Below are 11,094 nucleotides of genomic sequence, written 5' to 3'. Positions count from 1 at the left end.
TTTGTATCAGCTTTGTTTTTAATCTCCCTGCACCTGCCTGCCAGCCATCACCTGCTGTGCATTAATTGTGGCAAGACAGTGTGCTCTAGCAGCAGGGCAGTAGGATAAAGCACGACCTGGGAACAACAGACATTCCAAACTGGTGACTAACGAGAGGAGCGCAGAAGAGAAAGGAGGGTGCCATGAAGTGGGCAGAAAATAAGCCATGGGACGTCTCAAGGCACAAGGGCCACTTGGGCAGTGAGTAGTACCTCAAGGAACACACCAGGTCTTGACAGATGGGAAAAGAGCATTCCAGCAGAGGGAACGACGTGAGTGAAAACACGGAGGCAAAAAACCAGGGGCACGCACGGGCACAGTGGTTTTCCACGTGGTTCAAGTCCAATGGACAGCAGGCACGGCTGGAGCGAGGGACTCGGAGTCCGTCATAGCCTTAGATGCAGACCAAGGGGGGCGGGACCCAGTACGGCAGTTCTCAGACAGACCAATCAATACAGGTTCCTCCTTCGTGGGAGAGCAGCTCGCTCTGCCCGCTTCCCCTCAGCTGACACCCCCCAGCCCGAGTCCGAATTTCCTGTGCTTATTTGGGGGCGGGGAGGAGGGTGGGGGGGGATAACTTACCTTTTCCTTTGTCTTAGAGGAGTACAGTACCCACTAGAAACTCCCATCTTCAAGGGCCCCAATTCAACCCAACACGTTAAGTTTTTAGGTTGTGCTAGGCAGGCACTGGAAAGGGGACGACAGAGGGACGCTTGAGTCGCGCCTCCACGTTGAGGCTGCTGGTCGACAGTGATTCTGAAAAGCTCCCAGAGCCTTATCTGCGGTCTACCAGCAAGCCCACAGCTGGCACAGCGAGGTGTCACTGCAGGGGAGCTGGCGGTGCGAGTGCCCTTACTGCCCGGGGTTGAACAGAGTCACCACACAGGGCTGACCCGGAAGAAAACATAGTCTCGCATATGCCCTTTTTGTTTTCGGCTGCGTCTCCATTGGCCTAGGGAGTCTCTCTCTATTCAAAACACGAAATTATGTCCATAGAGAACAAGAGATATGAAGAGTAAAAAAGCCAAATGATTTTTTAATAAAAGACAATATGACTTTAATCAAGTCACTGCTAGTAGGTAAAATGAAGTTTCTTTCAGAAAGTTACCTTTCTTGGGTAAACTCTTTAGAAAAAATATTTCTGGGGAAAGAGATTAGTATTACCTACCCTAGTAAACGATCGGCCCAAATATTTTTTTAATGTAGTGCTTACATATGAAATAAGTAGTTTGCTTAACTCAAAATTTTTTTCCACATGCTCCACATTATTCCTACCTCATTCAAAGGTGTCCACACCATGCTCTCAGGGTGTGTAAGGGTGTCCTGGGGATAGTCTGTAAGCTAAAAATTTGGGTGTTCCCATTATGCACTTTAGAGCATTGAATTTAAAACTTATCCCATGAATTTAAAATTCATACTGTTACATATTTTAATGGTTCAATTTTCCAACACTTAGTCCATCACAGCATTTTCAGCACGAATGACACTTAAAATGAGTGAAGGGGCTTCTCTTGGTCCCGAGCCCAGTGGGCAGAGACGAGGCCCACCCCGTGCAATTCTCGTGCATGTCCAACAGTGCAGAGGTCTCAGAACGAAAAAACCAAGCCAGCTGAAGAACCAAATTCTACTTTCAAGTCAAACACAGAAGGGACCTCAGCCGCCTCCAACTGAAGTTTGAAAAACTGAACTGAATACACATCTTCAACTTCTGTAATTAGACTTGAAAATGAACCAAGACAAAACCCGTAATGCTTTCCAGCCCTCTAGGTAATGTTGCCCAAGTGTGTCCATGTCTCTTTGTCTGGGTCTCAGTGTCCCAGTCAGCCTGTTGGCCAAACTCACTTGTCTAGAACTGATGAGAATTACTTCAGTGTAAATGACTAGTGTCATTTGGGCAAAGAGCAGCTGGTGCGTGATTGGAAGGAACGAACCGTGATTGCTCCCTTTCTAAGTGTTGAAACATACTGAAGTGCTTCCAAATCACTATTGGGTCCCCTCCCCTAGGAAGGCCATCTCCAGAGACCTCATTCTCACACTGGACTGGCCCCGGGAACCCATGGGAGGAGACCAAACTATCCTGCAGCCATAGTTGGGAACACGCTGGAGCCACACCTGGAACCTGGCCCAGGGAGAACTGGGGATGAGCGGGGCTCCTGGTGATAACCAACTCAGAGCTAAGACAGCATTAATGAAAAGCAGTATTAGAGAGATTTAAAACAATTCAAAATGAATTACAACATTGTCAAATAGAGGCTCAGTCAGTCGCTGGGAGAAGGGTCTTTGATTTATCACAAACTTAGTCACTTTCTTTTGGACCCAAGATTATCCTTTTATGCTAGTTTCTACCAACAGAACCAGCGTCCAATCTCAAGTCTCAACCCTAACTTGACAAAGTAAATGACTTCTGCGTAACAGGCTGTCACCTCCAAAGGACTCCCCCCCCCCCAGGTTGTCCCCACTTCATCCATTTGGATATTTGCACAAAAGACCTATCCGTTGTCTCCAAAGTGACCCGATTTGATGTTTAGGCAGAAAAGTAAATCCCATGCTATGATTCTTCTACAAATGATTGTACACTTTCTTTTTTCCAAAAAGGTAGCTGCCAACTTAATGTCATGACACACAGGGGGTGAAAGTTCAAGGTTAACCTCCATCAGCTCCAGGGGATGTTGCCTGAAACTTCACATTTTGCTTCATTTCACTGTAACTATTCAAGAAATTGTTTTTTAACCCCAAAGAGCAGAAGGGTACCATGTAACTCTGCGGCTCACAATGCCAGCACTGGCTGTGGAGTCCGTTACAGGTAAGACAATGGGAAGTTCAAGTTCTGTGATTCCAGCACTTTAGGGAGATGTGAAACGTATGCTGGGCTGGGCAGGGAGAACTAGTGAAGCTAAGAAGTGCTTGATCACCTGTAATGGAAGAGGTTCAAGATCATGCACACTTCTGCGTTACAGCCTACCCAAGTCACAAGCCCACAGAGCAGTAACTGACAGCTAGCCAAAGTAAAAGAGAGCTCGAAGTAGCCTGGGGAAATCTTAATTAATTGGCCTGGAAAACTGGGTCAGAATTACTCATGAAGCTCCTCATCCTTTCCCGGAAGAGTATGTGACAGTGTGTCTTTTATATGGAAATCTTTGTACATATGTATAGACTTGGTATGGCCTTAATGCTGCAGTTAAGGATTTGTTTGGCTGCCACCTTAAGCAGCGTGTTAAGCAATCGCTTCCTTAATGTAACATTTTTACTTCTGATGGGACTCTTAACCTGGACTAACCAACTCCCCTTTGCCCCTTACTCTTCCCTTTTTTGCATGAAGTCATAAAAGTTATGGCAGTTATTTTTTGGCTTGTAAAAAAAACCTATTTCTGCAGTTTGAAGATGGAATGTAAAATTTCTGTGATACATGTATATAAAAATATATTTATTGAACCATCCATACACACATATCCATGCTGATTCAATGGAAAAAAAATTAAAGTTTTCTGTAATTTTCTCTGTGGTTAATCCATAGTTGTTGTTACTCAACCAACTTTATACGTACAACTTTTGATGTTTTGCAATTCCCCTAGAAAGAAAACTACGTATAATCTGGGAGACAGCATTTCACTTCAGACAAGGCTTTATGTCATTCATTCAGGAAGTATTTATTGATATGTGCACTACGGGAGATACAAGGATGTTTCAGACACAGATCCTGCCCGTCGGAGCTTACAGTCTAGGAGGGAGAGAGGACACACACACGGGACGCGCAGTCAGAGCCACGTCACAGTGGGATGGGTCTGGCACTGGGTACACAGAAGGCAGGGGTGAGGAGGGGTCGAGGAAGCTGAGAGGCCACCGAAATCACCCAGGTGGGGAGGAGAGATGTGAAAGATGGCTGAGGTAGACTGACAGGACTCAGCTGGACACTGGGTGCGGGGAGTGGGGAGAGGGGAGCACACGGCATGGACGTGGGGCGGGGCAACAGCACGAGCTGCGGAACGGCGGAGTGGGTCCGTGAGCGGAAATAAACATTGGCACACCAAATCCTCCCGCACGGACACAAGCCCCCTGGACACACTGGGCGCCGTCAGAAAGAAATGACTCATCACTCAGACCGGGACGGGAGCGCCTCCAGTGACCGGTGACTTCCTCCCTCCTCTGCCCACCCCTTTCCCAACAATTCTCACCACCATGAAGTGTCCCAACATCGAAACCTGCTCGGTTAGGTCCTACCTCTAGGCATGCGCCCCTCGGGAGAGTGACAACCGGAGTGCACTGATTCACCCGACCACAGCAGTCACCCTGTACGGCCGCTCGTGCACGGCCCGTGCCTTCCGGTGGGGCCCAGGGGTCGACTCCTCAGCCCTTGTCCTCTAGGAGCTGGCGTTCTCCTCATGCAGTAGTAGAACAGATGCCAGTCACACTAACTCTGGGTGGAAGTTTTTAGCTAGGAGAAGGCATAGAGTACTCCCAGGAACACATGTTTTCTTAGCAGTCCAGACTGGGACAGACTACCCGACAGGAGGGACAATGTGAAAGGGAATAGGAGGGGAATGAATTGGTCCTCACTTCGAATTCTGGCCAGATCAACCGCCAAATCGAGTTCCCCACTCCTGTTGCAATCTCTTTTCTCTTAGGGGGAAAAAATTAGTTATTGAACCGGGTCTTCAAAAAAATGACTTGGATGGCAAGGAATCTGTACAGGGGCAAAGCAGGTGCAAGTCTGTCTTCAGGGAAGAGAGGCACTTGGAGCCACGGAGTCAGCAATGCTGGCTTACGAGAGGAACCAGAAGTAGTGCAGAATGGCCGGAGCATCGCCTCCACGAAGAATGGGAGAAATCACTGGAAAGGAAGGTTAGGACCCTGAGACTACATGGCACTGCCAGGCACTGAGCAGGGTACATGCCTAAGACCAGATGGCTGCCCCTTAGGAGCTTACAGTTATAACAATACAAGGTGGAAAAAGCACCACAATGTACAGAATGTAAATGCTGACAGATTCAGGAGAAAATTACAGCTGAGTTTCAGCTATTAACACATTAGGATACCCAACAGCTCTCTGACAGCTAGTAGCACACCCGTCCCTGGGGGGCGCTGTCAGCATCCCTAGACAAAGAGCCCTGGTGGCGGTGGGCATGGAGAGCTCTAAGGAGACAGAGAAAACCCAGGAGTGCCAACTGACTAGGCCGAAGGCCCTGGGTGAGCGTGTAAGACGTGGCTCCTTCCTTCCCCCACCTCCCAACCTTCACCAGCTCTGGCTTCCGGGGCCGAACCTCAGGCAGACTAGTCATCTCTCTGAAGGCGCTTCACGTTACTTTTACGAGCTGATCTAGGACTCCGTACTAACACGCAGATTCTCCGCGCCACCTGTATCTTTTGAAAAGTGAAGGGGTTGTACAAATCATTGTAGTCCTTTCCAGCACTGACTTTCTATGATTCAAAGAACTCTAGGAGCCTCCTGTCTCTTGTGATAATAACAGAATGGACATTAAGGAAACATTCTATTGTTTCACATTTAAAATTATGATTTTTCCATATAAATCACAAATGATTCCAAAACCATCAGCTAAGTTCCACCTCCCACTCTTCTTCATCTTCTAACATGTACATAGCTATGTGAATTTATTTTTAACAAGGTATCTTTTACATAATTTACTTAAGTGTTCAATGAATCTTTAAAGAAAGGAAGTCCTTTTCTTCTCCCTACTTCCTTACACCAGCTTCTTGGTAGGTCTTCATTTAAAAGGGCCAAATCAGTATATATATCACAAAAACATTTAAGAATTTAAGCCAAATCTAAAGTCAGATAAATAGTGACATCAAAGTTTGGGGAAAGTTTCAGCAACCAAAATGGTTAATTATAACAATATTTAAAACTGCTTATATCCAGATTAAATGAAATATGATCATCCCTGTAGTTACTACCAAAAGTATAAGCAAACTTCCTATTAAGTGGGTTTGTGGGGGGGGGGGGGGAACAAGCAAGCAAACAAAAAAACTTGTTAAAGAAATTCAATAGTGAATGTTTGGTACACATCCCTTAATTTCCTTTTTTCTTTTCTTTTCTTTTTTTTTTTAAGAAAATAAGACACATTGGACAGACACAAGTCCCTTAGGGAATCTGTGACACTGGCCACACTTCAAAGTACTGAACACGTGTGGACTTCTGTGGTTGGCCAGGTCACATGTTATGGAAGTTAACAGTGGAACCGACTTCTAATACTATTTTCTTCTCACAGGGAACTATTGTTAAGAAACAAAAACAAAACAAAACAAACCCACTACACTACCAAGTTCAAGTGAAAATCAGAAGAAGGCAAACTGTCCAAGTTTTTCAAAACAAGTCACATACTCAAAAGGCAAACAACCTTGATTCTATGCCATACACTAGGCGAAAATCAGAACTAAAATGGGACAGTGGCTTTAGGCCATCTCTAATCAGCTCTTCATTCATTCAGGCCACGATGAGAGACTATTTCACGGAAGCATGAACCACGCAGGCTAAGTTCAGCACCATCCTGAGCTACATACAGATTCACTGAAAAGAATGTAAAGAAAAGTTGTATCTTACATGCGCCACCATTTTTCCTTTAGTCTAGTAAGAGTTCACAAGCCTGCCTATGGTCCCCAGAACTTTTATATCCACAGCACACAAATACAAGTCCCAAGTTTTACTGCCTTACAACCAGAAATCCTTCCGTAATTATCTAGAACCACATGGCCAATTACTTGATCAGCAACTTTAATCTACAACCTCATCCCACACAAGACACTGCTAGGTTGCTAATGTATTCCTTAAGATTTCTAAAACATTTGTGGAAGACTACCTTAAGTGTCCAATGCCCCTTTTTGGTATACTAGGCAGTTAGCTAGAACCTCATATTCAAATAAATGTTGAAGTCACTTCTTGTACAAGGTTCAAAATGGCTGAACTAAAAGTCGTTTTGACTAAAAGTCAAAATTGCTGAACTAAAAGGAGAAGCCCCTGCAGAGATTCTAAGTAACAAAAAAAAAAAAAATAAAACTTCAATATAAAAGATATCTTTAGATCAGTAGATTTGACAAATGCAACCATTTACATAAAAGAAATAGGCCGCTCAGCATAAACAATGGTCTACAAATTTAAACCTCATAGAAAGATCATTTCCATATAGATTCTAACCAATGTTTTCTATAAAGTGCCTCATTTCCCACTAACTCATTAAAACCATCAAGGGTTTTCAAATAAACTTGTTCACAAAGGAAAGGATGGAGGAAAAGGACTAGAGGACGGCAACTGTAAGCACGAAGCACAACTGCTACAAACCCACCTGGGTCACGTTCTAACAAAAACTAGTTATCATCCACATCGGATTTCAAGATTGTACTAAATGTATTATTAAACCAGGTAAGAAGATAACCTAAGAACAAAGTCATCATTAGGGTGTCACCAAACAGTCTGCAAGTCAAAAGAAGTCCTATTAAAAAAATAAAGTCAATGTTTGCTATATCACTACTCTAAAGGACACGGAGAACAAAAATGCTAACTAACCTGGCTAAGAATGATTTATAGACTCTGGTCTCCCTACTGTAGTAATTTCATGGTCACGTGCTATTATCTTAACGTCATTCAATCGGAAACAGGAAGGCCTATTTGTTCTACAGAAAAAGCATCCGTTTGGGAGGCCAATCTGCTCCTTGCTGCAGGGATGGCTTGGAGACCTAGTCTTGTAACTGCTCTGATGCCACTTCTTCTTTATCTATTGCTTTGGGGAAAACTCCCTAGCTCAGAGTCGTGAAAATTAATTTTCCAACCTAAAACTCAAGTGCAATTCAACTAACACTATGGCAGTAACCTACTCAAAGTCAGTTTTGGGATTATCCATTTCACTGTTCCCAGCAATAGCTCAAAAAGTTGAGAACACAGGAATACACAAGTAAAGCCCAACCTCACCATAAAAGAAAAGTATTTTTTTACATCGCCAGATGTATTCATTTTCAACAGGTCTTAAAAGACTAAGATGCACACTGAACCAAACCAATCCTGCCCAGTCAGATGCAAGGTAAGTAAACTGGTGAAGGGCATTAAGCTCAGTGGGAAGGAACTATACTCCAGGCCACTCTTACAGATGAAAAATTGTGTTTTAAAATCTGAAAGGTTGAATGTGATGAGCGGATGCTGCGCACAGAAAAATCTCGCCTTTACCTATTTTATTTTACTTTAACTTTCTACCTGTGTGACCACATGTATCTCCTCTATGGTACCATGTTTATTCCATCAGCACGACTGTGAGCAATGATGTCAGGGTTTCTAACAGTGTCAGCCATGATGCCGAATCACATTCATAAAAAAAGTCCAATGCTAGTCAAAACTCCACACTCACCCAAATTCTAATTAGTCGAAATTGCTGAAGCAAACTTGTTTTCTGAGATCATGCGATAACTCCCTGCAACAAGTTACAAGCACCATCTGGCATACTGCCACCCGTCCAAAATAATTTTATTAGGTATTTTATTGTAGTTCTATTACAAAATTTTTTAAAAACCACACAGTTGGCACAAATGAAGGAAAACGAGATTGCTTACGAGATGTTACTATAATTCCTGAAGAGATATCTATTTGCTGATTCATTTATTTTCAAAGCAATGAGTCTTCAACTCCAGCTGCAGTCCCCACCGCCCCGCCCACCATGCATCACAGAAGGAGGGCTACCCGGGTTTTCGTGTAGTTGATTCATTTTTACGGAACACGTGACACCGCTGGCCCCACCCACTGAACGACAGCTGCAGTGTCCCCCTCCACACGCCCGTAACCTCACACATTTCCAATGTCCTCTAGGAGATAGCCGCCCCAAACAGAGCACCACCGCGTCTGGTCAGTGCCTCTAACCCCCTGAGCAGGAAGAACTCCCGTTCTGAAAGGGATGCTGCAGTGCTCACTTTGTGAAAGATGATTTCTAGGTTATCCATAATATGACCTTATATTTACTGCAAAAATAACTCAGGCTAAGTATTTTTTTTCTTTCCACCCCAAGCTTAATATAAGCTACAGAAGTAACAAGCTGGAATTTCTTTTAAGTATCACTGACCTGGGCCAAATTGAGTGGTTACCAAATAACAGTTTAAACTGACCCCCAAAACAGCCACGTGACTCAGTTATATAAAGTTTCTTTATATGAAGGAGATGCTGCCAACTTTCAAATATTTACGGTACTGAGGACTAACTGATAACATCAAATTTCATTTTATTTTAAGACTACACCCTTCAGCAAGCCTAGTTTCCCAGTAACAGAGAGATAATAAACACTCCTGTGCCTACTCACACTACCCTCAGACAGCAGCCCTAAAGATGAACACTGTGAAGAAGAAAATAAATAAGTTACATTTGACAACCTCGTTGCCCTTCCATTAGCAATGACAAGATATCACACAAAGGCTTGCTTCACAAGTGTGTAAACAAAACCTTCACCCACCTCACACACAGCACTCAACAAACACCACGCTATGTAAAACGAGCATTACTCTATACTGCCAGGTTAAATTTTCTTCCAGAAATATTTTAATAAAAATTGGCCATTTCCAAAAAGCACCCACTGCATGCCCATCAATAAAAGAGAACCATTAACAAAATAGAAAATTTACCATATGGCTATGATTTAAAGGAAAACAACTAGCAGACACTCAAGCACATCAGCAAAGTCCAATATTAAAATCACATTCTTTCTTATGGGCTGATTAGAATTCTGAAGATGCCAAAATAAAATGCAAACCTATTTAAGTCAAAGGACCTCTACAGAAGCATCTGTCCTCAAAGGCATTCCAGTTTGAGACTCAGTTTCAGAATAAGGCATAAGGAGTGAACAGAAGACATACAGAGTGAAAGGAGGGACTCTACAGTTCCCAACACACTCCGAACCTGGGGGGCGGAAACCGATCCAGACTTTTTAAATTAGTCTTCTTTAAAACAACTGCCAGGGCTGGAATCAAAGATAAATAGAAGGCACAACAGTTTTGCTCTAGTTTTGTGTTATTCAGATTCTGGTTTTGGTATTTTGTTTGTTTTTACAAATACAAATTAAACATGAGAAAAAACTCTACTTCAAAAAACCTAACAACTCAAGAAAAGTGTTATCAGTTGCATTCTAGACATTTAAAACCTATCTCCATTTATCAACAGTGGATTTTAGAATCGTTTTGTGATCTTACATTAAAAGAAAAAAATTTCACTAACACCTTTTATTCAGTTTTTAACCACACCAGAGACAATCAAAATTGTCAATTTTTCCAGTGGCAGTTTCTCCACAGCAGAAGGTAGTCATGACTCTCCTAAGAAGAAACAATTTCGGTTTTTCCTGCCTTCAAAATGTTTATCAAATCTTGTATTTCTCAAAGGCTTTGAAACACGTAGAAAATGAGAAATATCCCAATGAATAAAACATACCAAATGTCAGTAATAAGCAAGACACATTACTTTGGAGAAATGGCTGTTAAAAATAAAAATCCAGTCTATATATGCAAAGTAAAGCAAGGAAATTCAGTCTTTTTTTTTCTTCTTTTAAAATCCATTTTTCCTAAAATATCATTCCACAAAATTGGAAGTGAAGGACTGAAAGGTGAGGCGAGGGGAGGGGACACACACCATTAACACGGAAAGTAAAATTGTACAAACTGAAGCAGTTTATGAGAGACCAGGGTCATACTGCAAGACACCAAAGGGCGGTCGAAGAAATTCACCGTTCTGCAGGAGTGGACGTTGGCACTGCTGCGTGACCGTCGGCAGAGAGCAATTCATTGCCTGGGAGCGATTGCCCTTCCCACTCCGAATCCGGGCTTCTGCACCATGCCTCCGCGCGGAGGGCCTCTCATTGCACCGCCCAGCCCGCCTCGAGGGCCTCCGGGTCCCCGCAGGCGGTTGTCTCGCCGGTCCCCCTCCCGGGCGGCTCGAGTCTTCTTCTCTTCCACGTTCAGACGGACCTCACCTCTGAACATGATGGGCTGTAAAAGTCAAGGTGAGAACACTTACACAGTGCTGCCGGGCTACCAACTACCAAAGTTAAAACAAGGCTATTATAAAGAACCAGCAGCTTATAA

General features: G+C 43.5%; 1 protein-coding gene across 3 annotated transcripts in view; it reads right to left on the bottom strand.

The window, feature by feature from the left end:
• Positions 1-6,104: 6,104 nt before the first annotated feature.
• Positions 6,105-11,094, bottom strand: part of G3BP1 (G3BP stress granule assembly factor 1) — a 36,084-nt gene continuing 31,094 nt past the window's right edge. For all 3 annotated transcript variants that reach the window (XM_028527351.2, XM_028527350.2, XM_036013965.1), the window contains exon 12: positions 6,105-10,998. In XM_028527351.2, the coding sequence (XP_028383152.1) occupies positions 10,792-10,998 (207 nt within the window). In that variant the 3' untranslated portion in view covers positions 6,105-10,791. The remainder of the gene's footprint in view (positions 10,999-11,094) is intronic.

Source organism: Phyllostomus discolor, chromosome 13, assembly GCF_004126475.2.
Source record: "Phyllostomus discolor isolate MPI-MPIP mPhyDis1 chromosome 13, mPhyDis1.pri.v3, whole genome shotgun sequence".
NCBI lineage: Eukaryota > Metazoa > Chordata > Mammalia > Chiroptera > Phyllostomidae > Phyllostomus > Phyllostomus discolor.
Note: the sequence above shows the minus strand (reverse complement) of the source record. Positions and strands in the feature narration are given on the sequence as shown.